Source organism: Neolamprologus multifasciatus, chromosome 18, assembly GCF_963576455.1.
Source record: "Neolamprologus multifasciatus chromosome 18, fNeoMul1.2, whole genome shotgun sequence".
NCBI lineage: Eukaryota > Metazoa > Chordata > Actinopteri > Cichliformes > Cichlidae > Neolamprologus > Neolamprologus multifasciatus.
In genome coordinates this window covers 24,567,568-24,585,118 of record NC_140456.1, presented here as the reverse complement: position 1 = coordinate 24,585,118, position 17,551 = coordinate 24,567,568, and the positions used below count along the sequence as shown (strand labels likewise).

General features: G+C 38.6%; 1 protein-coding gene across 3 annotated transcripts; it reads left to right on the top strand.

Annotated features, from left to right (window-relative positions):
* Nucleotides 1–259: 259 nt before the first annotated feature.
* Nucleotides 260–16,462, top strand: hfm1 (helicase for meiosis 1). Of its 3 annotated transcripts, none has more exons than XM_085142049.1 (36): nt 260–713; nt 1,138–1,179; nt 1,269–1,339; nt 1,478–1,610; nt 1,834–1,985; nt 2,137–2,214; nt 2,577–2,732; nt 2,818–3,018; nt 3,132–3,220; nt 3,320–3,363; nt 4,275–4,376; nt 5,614–5,759; nt 5,856–5,950; nt 6,078–6,211; nt 6,315–6,362; nt 6,545–6,625; nt 6,720–6,811; nt 7,009–7,115; nt 7,254–7,301; nt 7,413–7,510; nt 7,596–7,730; nt 9,013–9,098; nt 9,966–10,049; nt 10,586–10,743; nt 10,831–10,934; nt 11,225–11,416; nt 11,565–11,630; nt 11,721–11,845; nt 13,511–13,593; nt 13,757–13,863; nt 14,006–14,092; nt 14,477–14,782; nt 14,958–15,039; nt 15,519–15,630; nt 15,906–16,051; nt 16,213–16,462. In XM_085142049.1, exons 1-36 carry the CDS (start codon nt 260–262, stop codon nt 16,256–16,258), a joined length of 4,290 nt encoding a protein of 1,429 aa, XP_084998175.1. In that variant the 3' UTR covers nt 16,259–16,462. The 3 variants fall into 3 exon arrangements, with proteins under 3 accessions (XP_084998175.1, XP_084998174.1, XP_084998176.1); XM_085142048.1 differs by having other exon boundaries at nt 16,210–16,462; XM_085142050.1 differs by lacking the exon at nt 14,006–14,092 and having other exon boundaries at nt 16,210–16,462.
* Nucleotides 16,463–17,551: the final 1,089 nt, after the last annotated feature.

Here is a 17,551-nt window from a genome sequence, read left to right as displayed (position 1 = left end):
TAGAAACGTAACAGTTCCTTGATTTCAAGGCGTTTTAACTGCAGATTTGTAGTATGTGACCCATGTGACGCCATAAAAAGCAAGTCAACTCTTTGTTGATCTGGTTTATATGGCCCGTGGGATGTTTAAACTAACAGGATTACTATCATTCACTTTATAAAACACACATTTCCATTTTTTATACATATGTACCGTAGTGCTGATTTACTCTTTAATCTCTGGACTCATAAGAACACAAGAAGATGCTAAGCCATCCTCCATGTTAGCCTTATTACCTGATTGTGCAGCCCCCTATAAATCTAATCTGCTTCCACCTCTCTTCTCTTCCATTTCTTTATTTCCTCCTCCTTCCCACAACAGCTTGTTCAATATTCAGGTGTATACCAGTGGAGGTGACTCTTTAAACACAGGTGACCTCAGTAGCAGTGGCGGCAGCAATCAGACAACATCCAGACCTCAAACTTTTCTCAGTCAGGTTACCATGGCGACAGCGCCTCCTCCTCCTCTTCCTCTTCCTCTTCAGCCGCCACAGGCGACAGTTGGCCGCGCAGCTCCTCCTTTCCCCTCCAAGCCCACCCTCTCACCCCCTCCCATGGGTTCATCTGCAGCGAGTGGCCGACCCCCGCAGCAGGCGGCACTCGCAGAGACGCAGGACAAGGGCACAAAGAAAGGTTTCGTTCCGCCCATGACGCCTCGGCCGCTCCTAATCCAAGGTGTTACACTGCACTGATATACTGGCAGGTTGACGCTGCGCTCACTGTGTAGGAGCTCTTTAAATACAGCTCATATAGCTTCTGTAAAGTGTTGCAGCTCATCAACATGCCAATGTCTGGCCATGGTAGCAGCTGCCATGGTGTATTTGGGTGTGATGAGGTGAAATGAGGTGAGCTCTGCCCATTGATTGCTCCAGTGTAATGAAACATACTGGTCACTAGGTGGTGAATAGTAGACGCAGTGGACGGGAACAATAGAGGCCATTTTAACCCATTGTGGTCTGCAAAGAATCAGCAGATTCTCTTTCGTCACAAATGTACAACACTACCAAATGCTGCATATTCAATTCAACGTGTAATTGTTTCAATGAAAATCTTGCATTAACGAAAATTTATAATGTCTTGAATAATATTGTCATTTCAGGATCTTCTGGATCTGGAGTTTTGCGCCCAGTTTCAGAAATACGTATCCTTTTTCTTGTTCAAATTGACACAATTTGAAGCTGTTAGGTAGTGTCTGAATCAAAGTGATGTTTCCTAAAACCTGTTACACAGCATTTAAGTTCAGATCTGTCTTCAGTGAGTTTCCCTTTTTCAATTACGTTCAGTCCAAAGCTCTGGATGACGTAAGCATTTGTTTGTAAATCTGCATACACAGAAATCATGAAAAACACATCTGGTTAAATGTCAATTTACACCTGTGTAAATGTAAACTACCCCTGGCACTGTGTCCTCCAGTGTATGTGTGTTTGGTCTGTCTGCAGGTTCTTTACACAAATAAAAACTTTGTGGCCTGTGCTCCGACTGGATCTGGTAAAACAGTGCTGTTCGAGCTGGCAATCATTCGCCTGCTAATGGAGACACCAGAGCCCTGGAGAGATGTCAAAGCTGTATATAGTGAGCATGCAGTATTATTGGATATAAGCTGTTAAATCCCACTGCTCATTCACATCTATTCAGTGCGTTGAAATGGCACACCTAGCTATAATCACACACAGGGGCTTTGAATATGTGTGTTACTTTCACCATGTTCTGATTTTTTTACTCCAGTAATTTTTGGGGGGAGGATTTTTGACTTATGAAGCTCTCGTATAAAGAATCCATTCTTTGTTTTCACCAGTGGCCCCTATCAAAGCTCTCTGCAGTCAGTGCTTTGAGAGCTGGAAAAAGAAGTTTAGTCCTCTAGGGCTGACCTGCAAGGAGCTGACTGGTGACACAGAGATCGATGACTTCTTTGAGATTCAGGACTCCCACATCATACTGACCACACCTGTATGTGACAATATGAAGCAGCATAATAATGCAAATGCAAAATAAAGGGTAGAAAAGGAGGGGAAATGTAAAATAAGATGTTATGTCTTATTTAAATATTGTTATATTTCTATGCATCATGGATTCATACATGATCATTTATATTTTTAAGGAAAAGTGGGACAGCATGACCAGAAAGTGGAAGGATAACTGTTTGCTGCAGCTAGTTAGGCTCTTCCTTATCGACGAGGTCAGTGTGTTTGTCACATATTTTGCTCACAAAACCGTTTTTGGATGTTACTTCTTGCCTCTTTATTTTCCTGCACAATGGGAGATGCACTGGCTACTTTGTGTCTTATGATGGAACATTGCACGATAGCACATAATTATCCTCTGCCCTCAGCACTTTATTTTACTTGAGGTTATCCATTAAAAATGATGGAACATCTTGTTCCCGGAGTCTGTATTATGGGAGTACACAGACACTGGCCTAGTTCTTTTAGACTTGCACTCATTTATGTTAATAATAAAACATAAAGATTGATTTTGTATTTTACGTGCATTCAAATATCCCTGAGCCGTTTCCACACATGAAAAATATGTTTGTACCAGGTGCATGTCGTGAAGGATGCAACCCGCGGTGCCACGTTGGAAGTGGTGGTGAGCAGGATGAAGGCAGTACACACCTTCAGGACTTCACAGTATCCAGAGGCCAGCCTCTCTATGAGAGTTGTGGCTGTGTCTGCTACCATACCCAATGTATCTGATGTAAGCACCTGCTGTACCTGTTTGCATTGTCTCTCATTTGTAGATCAGTAACTTGTGGATTCTCAAACTTCCTGCTTGTTTTTAGATAGCAAACTGGCTGTCAAATGAGAACGGCCCGGCCATATATCTGGATATGGATGAGAGCTACCGTCCGGTGAAGCTAAGGAAGGTGGTGCTGGGATTCCCCTGTGGTCCAAATCAAACTGAGTTCAAGTTTGATTTGTCACTTAACTACAAGATAGCCAACATCATACAGACGTACGCTGAGCAGAAGCCTGCACTTGTGGTGGGTTGTAAAATGTATCCACGCTGCATGTTGTTTATGCTTTCTTTCTGAACATGATGGAAGATGCAGGTTTTGGGTTTTTTGCCTCATTATCTGAAAATTGTGTCTCGTAGTTTTGCTCTACAAGGAAAGGAACTCAGCAGTCAGCCGCAGTTCTGGCTAAAGATGCTAGATTCATCATGAGCATCGAGCACAAGCAAAGGTTTGATGTTCAATGATCTGTAATGAAACATCCGCGCATGTGCAAGTTTACAGAGCAGGCTGTTCTGATTGAACTTGTGTGATCTGCTTGACTCTGCAGGTTGATGAAATATGCAAACTCCATTCTCGATTCTAAACTGAGAGGTAAGGTATCTGAAACATGTTATCAGTGGTACTTTTTAAAAGAAAAATGACCTTGGGGCCTCCTTTAGTGGTTTGCAATATGCTCAGTGATGCTTTGAAGTTTCAGTTTCAACATCCTCTTGACACAAAATAAGGTCTAAAGAAATGAGCTCGAAGAACTTGAATGGCCTGCACAGAACTCACAGATCTCGTTTGTATCTAACTTATGTACGATGAATTGGAGAAAACACATTCAATAATGCAGATGTTGCATTTGGTCATATTTACGTGAGTTTTGACATTAACAACTGATGATTATGTGACATATTCGTGTATGGCCGAAAAGTAACAAGATGACAAAGACACTTGTAGTGCAGACACAGTGTATATAGAGTGTAATCTACTGATGTATCTATGAATTTATTTGAAAGTTGAGGTGATATACTGTTGCTGAGACAATGTCCCTTCTTACGTTTTTATGTTAATGTTACATACTTTGAAATGTTGGTAGTTGTGAGAGATTACAGCTAATGTACTGCCCCAAACAAATTTGGTTTGTAGGATTTGAAATCTAGTGGCTGAACAGGAGCAAATCCCTTCAGCCAAGTTTTTAAATCTTTTAAGTGTTTTTCTCATGTTTTTCAGCGTTAAGATGATGTTTGAGACAAATGTTTTACTCAGATATTTTAACCACTTTTGTTGATTGTGTTTTCATAAATCCAACCATTAACCCCCCCCAAAAAAATACAGTTTCAGTGAAATAAGCTGACACAACACACCCACTTTCACTGCACACAGACAAATCGTGCTTAACTTGTGTGTAACCCCGCTTATTGAAAACTTTGTGTTTTGAATATGCAATATGTCAAATGTCTAACATAACTTTGTGGTAACTTTGTGGTAACTTTGTGGTAACTTTGTTTGCGGCCCAGATTTGGTGGCGTTAGGAGTCGGATACCATCACGCAGGAGTTGACTTGTCTGATCGGAAGTTGATAGAAGAAGCCTTCACTCTGGGAGACCTGCCTGTCCTCTGTGAGGCACAGTTTTATCCTGCGCTGTGAAGTAATATGTTACCACACAAGTGTGCAACATGATACTTTTTTTTCCCCTGTCACACTGCTGACACAAACAGGAAGGACAAGTACCACAGTAATTGTTTTTGCACATCAGCTCCTTGAACCAATCACAGGGTTGTGTCAAAAATAACTTAAGTTTCTGTACCATAATATGTATCAATTATATAACAACAATAAGAAATATTGTTATTTTGATGGTAATAGTGTATATATTTAAGATGATATACTTCATTTGTCCTAAAAGTGGTGAAATTGTGACAACAGCCAAAATATGAAACGTATCCTGTACAAAAAAGTATCCTAAATGAGGAATAGCAGCTAATTAATTTAAACAAAATGCAACAAAACAAAAATGAAATAATTTAAAAAAAACTAGAAACAGAAGCAACAGTGAATAAACATTTAAGTAAAAGATAAAATATATTTTGTCATATATCACAGATTTCTCAAATTCGTTTGTTGCAGCAGTTCAAAAATGTAAACGCATATCAGATAGCATGACATGTACTTCAGTAAAATTATCTCAAGGCTTAGAAAATTTTAAAATATATTAAGGCAAAAATCATCTCTAATCCAAATAAATACAATGAAGTAATTAAGTATCAATAGTACTTAAAAATACTACATTTAAAGGTATATTAGTACAATATTTAACACTCATATCCAACACTAGAATAAATGCTGGTGTTGTTTAATTAAGGCACAAATACAGTTTCTGAAGTCCAAAGGGTACAAAAGTCCACAAAAGGGAAACAAACTTAAATCCAAAAATTCAAAGAACAGTGGAGAGGACACAAAGGCAGGCAGCGCTATTTATATGAACACCTGGGGAGTGGACACAGAGTCACACAGGAAATAACAAGAAGACTAAACACAAAGAGCAGAAAACTCACCGAACGTGAGACGAAAGCAAGACTAGCGGAATAAACCAGAAATACAGGAAATAAAACAAAACAACAAAGATAACAAAAACTCCACAAATGAATACTAAACTAGACAAATACAAACATTAAGAAAAATATGGAAAACTTAACCCAACGATGCTAGTAATGATAACTCTGGAATAACAGTGAAAAACCAAAAACTCCAATGTCAGTCAGATCCTTAGATCATAACAAACTGAGCACTAGTAGAATAACTTAACCAGTCTGGTGTCTCAGTTTGTGTTTGCTCTCTCATTTCTACTATCCTAGTTACCACCAGGACTTTATCCATGGGGGTAAACCTACCAGCTCACCTGGTGGTGATCAAATCCACCATGCAGTATGTTGCAGGCTCCTGTCAGGAGTACAGCGAGGCAGATCTGCTCCAGATGATAGGCCGTGCTGGAAGACCACAGGCAATGACATGTTTATGACAGAATATAACAGCAATGAATGCATTATTATATTTAGGTTTTATGATGTGTTTTCACTTTCATCCTTTCTGCCTCCAGTTTGACACATCTGCTACTGCTGTGATCATGACCAAGATTCAAACCAGAGAGAAGTACCTGAAGCTTATGAATGGGATAGAAGTCATTGAGAGCAGGTAGGACCAGTAGTAATGCTCTCTTTAAAATCCCTTCTGTCTTTTTCTTCTTTTTCTTCATATCGCTCTCTCACAAGTGCACACAGGTGAAACGATCATGGGGTAACACTAGACTCTGTTTCCACAGCTTACACAGCCACCTGGTGGAGCACTTGAATGCTGAGATTGTTCTCCAGACTATCAGTGATGTCAAAATGGCTTTGGACTGGATTCGATCCACCTTCCTTTACATCAGAGCCCTCAAGAACCCCACACACTATGGTTAGAGCCTTCTCCTGTCTTCTGCTTGTTATTAATCAGCTGTGAGGTCCGTTAATTTTTTTAAAAACCAGTGAGTGTCAGCTTGTCTGCATTTTCATTTCAGGATTCTCTGCCGACCTAGACAGATGTGGAATTGAAGCAAAATTGCAAGGTGGGCCGTAGCTTTTCTGAAACTGTAGGTTACTTTTAGAAAAATACTAAAAGATTCAAGCCACAGTAACCCGGCTGCTTAAAGAGGTTTTGAGTTTGCTTGTTTTTTTGCTCAAATGTAAGTGTCAGATCTGTTCCCTTATTGAAATTTAAGCTATCTACCGTTTCTGTCATCTTCATTAGAACTGTGTCTGAAGAATCTCAACTCTCTGTCCTCTGTTGGGCTGATCTCTATGGATGAGGATATCACCATCAAACCGACAGGTAGATGTTCAGGCTGTTTTCATGTCCTTTTTTGCAGCCAAGTCTAATACTAAAAACCTGAAACTGTTAAGCAATTTATTTCTGTCTCTCACAGAGGCTGGCAGGTTGATGGCTAGGTACTGCATTGCCTTTGACACCATGAAACAGTTCAGTAAAGTGTCTGGGACTGAAAACCTGTCTGATCTGGTAGGTTTTCTGTACTATGTATTTGATGTAAATGCATTTATTCAAGATTGACTCTATACAGTGTTATCCTTGACATTTTGCAGGAACAGCATGCCTGACCTTGTTCTTTCTCTTGCTGCCTCTCACAACTAAACTAAACTCAGCTAGAGAAAAAATAACCATTATGAGTATTCACCGTCCTTGTATTGTGTGTACAGATTGAGCTGCTGTCAAAGAGCAGAGAGTTCAGTGACATCCAGCTGAGAATGAATGAGAAAAGGTCCTTGAATGGTTTGAACAGGGACAAAAACAGAGTCACCATCAGGTCAGACACATTTATAGGATGCACAAATATATGCACAGCATCAAAAACTTTGTTTTATACGGGAAATACATAGTAGGGGGAGGGGCGGGTGAGATAGACACAAGCCAGTGAAAACTAAATCTTTATGCGTTTTTCCAGGTATCCCATTGACGGAAAGATCAAAACCAGTGAGATGAAAGTAAACTGGTAGGTTTAAAAAAAAAAAACGATAGTTTTTGATTTTATATTTTTCAGAATTTGCAGTGTTAAAGAATTGTATTACTGACTGTCCATGTACATAAATATTGTGCTTTGTAGTTTGATTCAGGCTCAGTTAAGCTCCATCCCAGTTCAAGATTTTGGACTTACACAGGACACAGCAAAGATCTTCAGGATTGGCATGCGCATCAGCAGATGTACGTTCAGGGAATAAGAAACGTACAAAGACGAGTTGCCTGTATTCATGTTTTTAAGTTTTGATTTTATTATGATCCCATTCAGGTCTGTCTGAGTTTCTGAGTCAGAGGGTCAAGGCTGTTTTTTCTGCTGTGGTCAACTCCCTGATCCTGGCTAAGTGCTTCAGAGCAAAGCTTTGGGAAAACTCACCCTATGTTTCCAAACAGCTGGAAAAGATAGGTGGATGCCTCGCTATGTTCTTTTTGCATTATAAATTGATACAGCATACTGCATTGTAGGTCAACTGCTCATGCAGTAATACTAGAAGAAATATTATTATGCCACAACTGCTGCATAATGGAAATATTAATAAACCAAATATTCTTTCTGTTAGGCGTACACTCACTGGACACTTCATTAGGTACACTTTGCTAGTACTGGGTTGAACTACCTTTTGCCTTCATTTCTGTCTTCAATTCTTTATGGCACAGATTCAACAGGGTGCTGTAAACTTTCCTCAGAGATTTTGGTCCATATTGACATAATCACATCACACGGTTGCTGCAGATTTGTCGGCTGCATATCCATGATGTGACTCTTCTTTTGCATCACATCCCTAAGGTGCTCTATTGGATTGAGATCTGGTGACCCCCGGGGTCATTTGAGTCCAACGAACTCATGTCATGTTAAAAAAAAAACAGTTTTAGATGATCTGAGATTTGTGACATTGTGGAAGCAGCCATCAGAGGATGGGTACACTGTGGTCATAAAGGGCTCGAAATGATCAGCAACAATACTCAGGGAGGCTGTCGTGTTTTAAAGAACTTCAGCCGGTACCGAGGGGCCCAAAGTGTGCGAATAAAATGCCACCTCATTACACCACCCCCCACCCTACTGTTGATGTCATGTTGCTAATGACAAATTCTGACCCTGCTTTTTTGAATGTTGCAGTAGAAATTGAGACCCATCAGACCAGGTAAAATGTTTCCAGTGCTCTGCATTTTTGTGAGTCCCTCCAGTTTCCTGTTATTCGCTAACAGGAGTAACACCCAGTGTAGTTCTTCAAGGTTCCAGAGATACTCTTCTGCATTCCTTCTTTGTAAAAAGTAGTTATTTGAGTTACTGTTGCCTTCTTATCAGCTCAAAGCAGTCTGCTTATTCTCCCACTTGCAGCGTCGACCATTTTCTCCCAGAGAACTGGCACTCACTCGCTGGGTACTCTCTCTTTTCAGGTCATTCTTTGTAAATCCTAGAGATGGTTATGTGGGAAAATCACAGTACATCAGCAGTTTCTAAAATACTCAGACCAGCCCATCTGCAATCAGCAACCACAGCATGTTCAAAGTCATCATGTTAAATAATGTTTTCTCCATTCTGATGTTCACTTTGAACTTTAGCAAATCACCTTGATTGGGGCTAACAAGCAGTTGAACAGGTGTACCTAATAAAGTGACACAATAGGTAAGTGTATATTGCCGTTACACTTTATAGTAATTAATTAATAACATGCGTTGTGTTTCAGGCCAAACTCTGTCAACTGCCATGGTGCATGCTGGACTCACCACATTCAGCAAAATAGAGCAAACCAACGCCAGAGAGCTTGAGCTGGTAAGTCTGTGTAATACTTAAAAGCAAAATGCTTTATAATCTGAAGATAATCTAATAATTAATCTAATCTAAATAATCTAAAGCTTTTAATTTGTGTGCTCAGTTTGTTGTTCAGTGGGTGTGTGGTTGACGTGGTACATTTTGGTTCACATGTGTGTGACTACAAACTTTGGCCAGGTCATGAGGATGTTGCACCACCCTACACCCACCTACTTTTACCTTCACAGGATGCCACTTTTTCTTTCACACTTTAGGTTAATGTGAAAAAAAACAACAACTAAAAAAACAAGAGTAGACAACAATACCTAGTTTCTTAACCACACAGAACGTGTAATAGACACTGTGTCCATTTCAGGTTTGCCTCTCCAAACCTGAAATGGACACTTCTTCATGCCTGTCCATTTCACGTGGAGAGGCAAAGCGTGAGATGGACACACATGAAGAAGTTGCATTATCAGCAGGAGATAATATATTTAAAGCCAGAAAGTTGGTATTGAACTAAAAATGTAAGTGCATTCCAGTGTCCTTAATCATCTGACTCTATTAAACTAATATGTACGTACACTTAAATGTGTCTGTTTAAACGCTTTCCTATGATTATTTTCATGTTGGTTTTAAAAAAAATATCTCCCTCCGGTGTTACTGCAGATTACTGCAACTTCTGCATGGTCGTACATTTCACATTTTGGAGCGGCAAAATGTGAAATGGACACGGTGAACCGGCGTGTCTGTTACACACTTGTTGTGATATAAAGTGTAATTCTGTTTTTTCAAAATCACTCAGTTAATGTTAAGCATCTCCTCAAGCACTTAATGTCTGCTGAAAGTGTTTGGGTGTAACCTTTGCAAACTTTATGTTTTATACAGATTCTCAATAGGCATCCGCCATTTGGAAACCAAATCAGAGAGTCTGTCATACACCTCCCAAAGTATGACGTAATGCTGGAGCAGGTAAATGGCATTGCAAACTATTGTTATCACGGCACAAGGCACGAGCACTTCATATTTGTTGATCTTAAAAAATCATAAATCATAAATATTTGATCATAAATGTAATGAAAAATAGAAAAATACACTAAAATTTGATTTTTGTTGTGGTGGATGTATAAACCACATTTACATATTTCATTCTTGACAATTTGTGCCTCTGCTCACACGAGAGCTTCAAGAGGGCAGTTAATGTGAATGTGATTTCTTCTGGGCACGGCTACAAAGAATCAAAGGAGATTATTTTGAGCTTTCTGTTAGCCACGGCTCCCTCGTTAATGCGTTTTAGCCAACATAATCTCTTACTTGTTAATATGTAAAATGGCACAGTATACTGTTAGCTTGCTGAAGGTCTAGCATTTAAATTATTTATATTTTCTTGGCTTTTATTTGAAATCGTTTTCAAAATTGTACCTGTTTTCACCCATATCAACACATTTAAGTGTTTATTTCCATGTATGTTCTGTATCATGTTCCTGTAAAGCTGTTGTGATTTATAGCTTCCAAGGTACAGCAGCACCACAGCAGAGATTGTGCTTAAAGTGAGCCTCAAAAACCAAGCACAGCTGCTGACCAGGAGAGCAGCTCAAGACCACCATCATGCCTCCGTCGTCATCGGAGACGCTGATAACAATGTCGTCTTTCTGCAGAAACTCACGTGAGGATAAAATACCATGTCTTGACTTTCACCTTTTGTAAAAGAAGCCAAAATATGGAATGCCAACATATGCTGTTTGTTTTCCAGGGACGTAATGCTGCTGAAGGGTGGTAGCTGGTCAAAGAAGATTGACGTGGCGAAGGCTATGAAAGGAGATGAGATCAGTGTGCATCTTATCAGTTCAGAATATGGTAAACCATGGAAGCACATTTACATTGTAACCAAAAAGAGGAAAACAGCAACATGTCATTTTGTTCCAATTTTCTGTATATTTTTAAATGAAGATAACAGCTCACTGTGTCCTTTCTTCATCTTGTATTCAAACAGTGCTGTTGTAATTGTATTTTTAGTAAGCTAAATAATATAATGTATTGGAAAATTAAAACTTAAAGTCTAATTTCAGAGATTATGGTGTATGGACTCTTATACTGGACTGAATATATGTAAGGAGAGGATTTACCATGCGTTTCTTCCGCTGTAGTGGGTCTGGACATCCAGCAGAAGTTCACAGTGTACTACTCTGCAGCTCGAAGATTTGGGACTGAAAATCCACACAACACAACGCCGGATGCCAGGAGACCGCAATCGGTGCTGAAACCACTATCAACAAATCAGGCTGCAACTCACAGGGAGAACGGCACATCTGTGGGAGAAGAGGGCAGTTGTAGCTTTGGTACAGATTACTTTTTCATGCTTTATTATGATACGGTTTATAAATATGGTATTTCTTCTGAGGCAAATGCATATTTTGTTTGTTGATATATTTTTTTCAGACTTCAAATTTTATATATTTTTTTTACTTTTTAAATGTTGTTTTGCAGATATGGGCAATAAAAGACATTGCAACCACTTCTGCAAGAACAAGGCTTTCTGTGCCCATGACTGTTGTGAGTATGATGCATTTTATGAATCTGTCTGTGCAGAGGTCCTTCCTGCCACAGCGTGCCAACAACAGTGTTCATGCATGTCCTCCCAAGGTAAAGTAGGTGTTACTGTGACAAGAAAGAGGTCAGCAAACCAAGAAACCAGTTTCACTTCATATTTGAAAGACCTGAGGAGCCGATGTGACACATTTGCGCCGACCCCTGTTAAGCGACTCAAAGTGAGCAAAATACCACATCTGAACCCACATCTCATACTTTCAGTAGCTTTATCTAGACTTTTGAATGTGTTGTGTGTCTGAGGGTGTGCTATATCCAACCAATCTCAATAGGTCATAAACAGTACAGCAGAATAACATTGTATTATGTTCTTACTCCAGTCACCAGTAGTTACAATAAAACAATTAAAAGAAATTTCAGTCAAGTATGCAAGTTGCAAATAAAAAAAGATATGCACTATCCACATGGCAGACTTACATATATGTCCTATTATATGAATAGGACGTATATGCAATGTAAACAATCCTTATTGTGGATTTATAAGTGGAAATTGTTTAGCAGCAATAAGGGACATTGAAACATATATAATGCACATAGTATGTGCATTAAAGTTGTATTTGGCATACAGAAAATACAATTATATAAAAAGAAAGTCTTCACGGGACTAAATAACTACACCTAACAAATGTTATGGCACTCAGTTTATTTTTTGGGGATCTAATACTGATCACTCAGTCGTGATACTCCAGAATGCATACATGACATAGAGTGCATACAGTGCTACATAACAGTCATAACAGGATTTTTAAATCACCAAATATCAGTATCGATCTTAAAAATCCAATAAGTCGAGCTCTAAAACTTCTACTTTACAGCGTTGCTTCATTTCTCTTTATTTCTTCTGCCACAGTCTTTCGATCAGCTTGAGGCCTGGACTTTGACTGGGCCATTACTACGCCTTGGTTCAGAAGGCGTAGATTTGCTGCTGTGGTTTTGTTTTGTTTTGATCGCGCATGACCCAATTTCAGCCAGGCTTCAGCTGTGAGACAAATGACTTCACATATGAGTTTAGAACAAGTTTGGTATATAGAGGAGTTCATGGTGGACTCAATGACTGCAAGGTGCCCAAGTCTTGTGGCTTTAAGACAAACCCAAATCATCACTTCTCCACCAACATGCTTGACAGCTGGTTTACAGTGTTTATGCTGATATGCTTGATGATTGTGGTGCTGTGCATTATGGAAAACTTTGATCTTGTCTGTCCAGAGGACATTGTTCTAGAGGTCTTGTAGTTTGTTCAGGGACAATTTTGCATACCTAAGCTGTGCTGCCATGTTCTTTTTATAGAGAAGAGGCTTCCTCCTGGAAATCCTTCCAAGCACACTGTACTTGTTCAGTCTTTTTTTCTAATTGTACTCCCACGATCTTCAGTGTTTAACATCTGAACACTGCATGATCTAATCTTGGGGTGAATTTGAGAATATTGTGACATTGTGTTAACACACACATAAATACTCCATGCTAGTAAACTGCCAAAAAGTTTGCTTTTATAGAGGTGCTCACACTTGCTGATGATCAGTTAATTAACTGTATTGGATTAGCAGTTGCTAATTACCCTTTATGATGGTTTTTATTAAATATAAAATATAAAATGTTTCAAAGCTCATTCAGTCCAAAGTTCCCTCGGCAGATATACTCTGTGTATAACTATGAGGGCATAAGCATGGTTTTGGGTTTCTGTAATATTTTGCACCAAAATAACTAATTATAGAAAACGGCATATATATATTTTTGTAAAGAAAACCATCTTCTGCACACGGCGAGCACGTTGTCTGTATTCCTGAGCTAATTAATAATATGAGTGATGTTCTGTTTTATTTCTTTAGATGAGAATGGCTGAGGAGCCTGTGTCGCTCAGCATGCAAAGGTTTGCTTACAAACCCAAAGAGATGCTTCCACCCCCTTCATGGTACACACAGCCACACTGAAATTACAGATTTATCTTGATTCTTATGTGCAAACATGTTAATAGTTTCCTTAAAAGAAACTGAACATTAGATTCTCAACAATCATGAGCAAAGACGCACTTGGCTCACATTACTTTCAAGCTCTGTTTTTTTTTCCATCTGAAGGAATAAAGAAAATCTCTGTAAAGCTTCAGTGAGACCTCAGTCTGGGACTGACTTGGCAAGTGAAGCTCAACTACCTGACGTAGAAAGCCTGAATGACCTTGACGGAGGTAAACGAGTGACATGACTAAGCTCCACATATTCCTTAACATTTGAATGTCACTTCTATCATATCTTCTTTGTGTGACGTGTTATATCAGATATCATGATATGTTATATCATCAGCTGTTTTCTTTCTTTTCATTTTTTGAGATTATGATGACTATTATGTGGAGGACGTGTACACAACGATGGGAGGGCCTTCCCAAAACGCTGCTGCAGCTCATCCTCACCATCAAAGTATTGTTAAATAACTTCAAACTCAGTAGCAGACTGACCATCCTGTTGGTTCACATGTTTTTGTTCTGCTCAGCTTTAAGTTCTGCTCAGAGGAGGTCCAAGTGCAGACAATTGTTATGTGGACTGTAGTAACAAAAGGAAACATATTAATTAATTCAGACATACTCAGGAACACGTTTATTCAGCATACACAAGATTAAATGGTAGACTTAACGAGTATCACCCAACCACGGTCAGCTTTGAAATCAATAGCTGCGTGGGAGATGGAAGAATATATCTAAAAAGATATTAGATAAATATTATTTTTCAAGTTGAATTTATAAATGCACACAGTTGAGAAAGATTTGATGATGTGACCATGCTTTTATCTTCCTCTGTGTTGAGGTTCCTCGGTGTGGATGACCACAGATATGAGTGTTGGGAGTCAGGACTCTCAACAGGATCTAAATCAGATCAATACAACCAGCACGGGTCACTCAAAGAGCTCCACCGCACTGCCAGAACAGGCTGCTCTCTGCAAAAATACTTCATCCCTCCAGATACCGACTGTCAACTTTGACCTTGGAAACGAGTGGGATGACTGGGGCGATTTTGATGATGATAATTTGATGCATGCCAGCGAGCCAGCACTGACTTCATACACAACTGCACAACCTCAAATTCAGCAGTGTGATGAAAACCGCACACCAGGTAGAGTAAACTGAAAATCAGCTTCTCACACATTCCAGTTATTAAGACTTCATTGTGACATGAACACAGTGATGTTTTAATATCACTGGATACCCTTAAGCACACATGCCCATGTGGGATTATACATCAGATGTTCTTATGGTTTAATTAACACTATACATATGTCTTTATGTAGGCTATGTTACAGCTTCAGCACCAGTATTACTCAGCCACTCACACATCAAACCTTCTATAACCGCTGTGACAACACCACTGAGGTAAGACCACAAACTTATGCACCATTAACCACCAAGTAAGGTATAACCAGGAAGCCAGGAACCAGAAACTGTGTGACATACTGTATGTGTAGTGAGATAGTACCAGTAACCGTTAGAAAATTAGTCATATTTGCAGACTCCAGTTGTTGATCCTGGATTTTCTAAAAGTAAAAGCTTTCAGGCTCCCCTCCTGTGGAAACAGCTCCCAGTTTGGATTCAGGAGACAGCCGCCCTCTCTTTTCTATTCTTTTAGTTTTAGTCGATTAAAAATCTTAATAGTGTAGATTAAATGTAAAGTAAAATACAAGTGTCAAAGTTTATAGTTTTTACACGATTTACAATGACAACTTGATATCACATGCAAAAAGTGTCTATTCTTCTCTTTTGTCACATTGTCATGAGAAACAAGGAGCATGGAAGATGGTTGGACTGTTTAATAACAATACACGTGTAATAAATGTTTTTCATGATTATTTCAGGTTGACTTTAACAAATGTCAGTCCTGAAATCAAAAAAGCGGGACCCTCACCAGTCAGCCGGACATTCACACCACAGAAGAGAATCACACCCAAGTGGAATCCAAAAGTGCATGTATGTGCAAACAAATGTGTACATGTGTATTTGTGCAGTTAGTTGTTATATGTAAAAACACTGAGAACACCATTTTCTGTCTGTTGACATCTTTTAGTTATCTATTATCTATTTAACTGTCTATTTATTCAGTTAGTACAGTAAAGCTCATACTTGTGCTATTTTTTGTCTGACTTCAGTTAATGCTTCTAACCTCACCTTTCTCAAATGTAACCGCCAGCAGTCGAGCTAATGTGCAGACATGAATCATGGCTCTATTTCTTTTTGTTGTCCAGAGGCCAAATATTTTCAGTGAGGAAACCACTATAAAAACATCATTAAAACTTCTAAAACAGCCTGAGGAGGCAAAAGTGACTAGGAGATTGGATTTCTTTTCAGCATTGAGTGCCCCACCCAACACCAGCTCATCTCTCAATAGAAGGTAAAAAAGTGGCCTTGATTCACACCTAGTGCATGTTTTCTCAGCAAATAAAAAAAGTGATCCTATATGCAGGGGATATGGGATAAGCATACTTCCTTACAGGATTAATAAATACCCTTTTTCCCTTTTTTTCCCCTTTTGCATATATTCAACACCAGCAGCAAAGAGGAAGATGCTTTTGTTGGCATTTTTGATGGAATTTTTTAGAAGTACTGGTGGACACACTCTGATATAAACATGTCCCTAATGTAAGGTTCTTTCTGTTTCCTGTGAGATTTTCACCTGGAGTTATAGATTGTTGCAAATTCATTCTTATTTTGTATTGTAAATGAAACGAGTTCAAAAGGGTTTTTTGATGTGATTGTATTTATGTGCACTGTTTACTTAATAAAGCCTGCGTTCACTGGAGGATTCAGTGGAGTCTTTGGGTAATTTCTCAATGTGTGAACTCACTTGTAGACTAATTACAAGTAGTTTTGTGACAACTGTTTAGTATCATAGGTGTGTATTCAAAGACTGCCATTCAAGTTGTTGCGTACTCCAGTGAAAGTATTAATTTCAACTTAATGCAAAGGAATATGTTCACATGTCTCTACATATAAATCTTGTTGCATGGTGGTGCAAAAATAGTATTTTACTGTTATTTTTAGATTTATTTGTTTTTTTGCAGATTCAACTAGCTGTTGTGAAAGTAATGAGCCTACTAGTAACAAAGGACCTAAAGATACAATTTAAAACTGGTTCTTCACTAAGTTGGCTGTTTATACCTTGTATTAGATGATGATGACTTTTTTATGCTTAGTTATAGTTCTGTTTTAGGTGGCTTAACAAACAAAAGAATTCATTTCACTAAACATGGTCAGGTACATTGAAAAGACTGAAAATGATTTTAAAAAAGCAGCCTCCTAAGAAAAATGTCCAATGAGGTTTTGAAAACCTGGAGAGAAAAAGTATAAGGAATTCTGTCTCCTTGAAAACAAAGTAAAAGCAAGAAATGAGGACTCAAGACTTTTGCACAGTACTATATATCCAAGGTTATTAAAAATATAACCACAGCTACATGATAAACCTATAGGAGGTGTTAAAAACACGTTTGCTAACCGAAGTGAAAATAACCAGACATGAACAAGAAAAACAAGAACTGAAATTATGCATTAGATAATATTAAAGCCAATTTATCTGTGGGACGATATTATTGTAAAATATGAACTATTTCACAATCTGTTGATTTCTGCATTTATAACTGCTGATAAATGGGAAAAAAGTAAAGTGATGTGAGAAACACCCCTCAACCATGTTAAGAGTTTTGATGAGGCACAGTTTGTCCACCAGAGGGCGCTCTAAAACTTCATCTGGTTTTTTGGTGTTTGAAAGGGAAAAAGAATATTCGACTATTTCAATTGAATATTATATTTTTTAATCAAAAATCAGTGTTGAATGGGCTCCTAAAATATACAGGAAATGTTATTAGTTTTAGTCTTTTTAAATTTGGTCAAAATT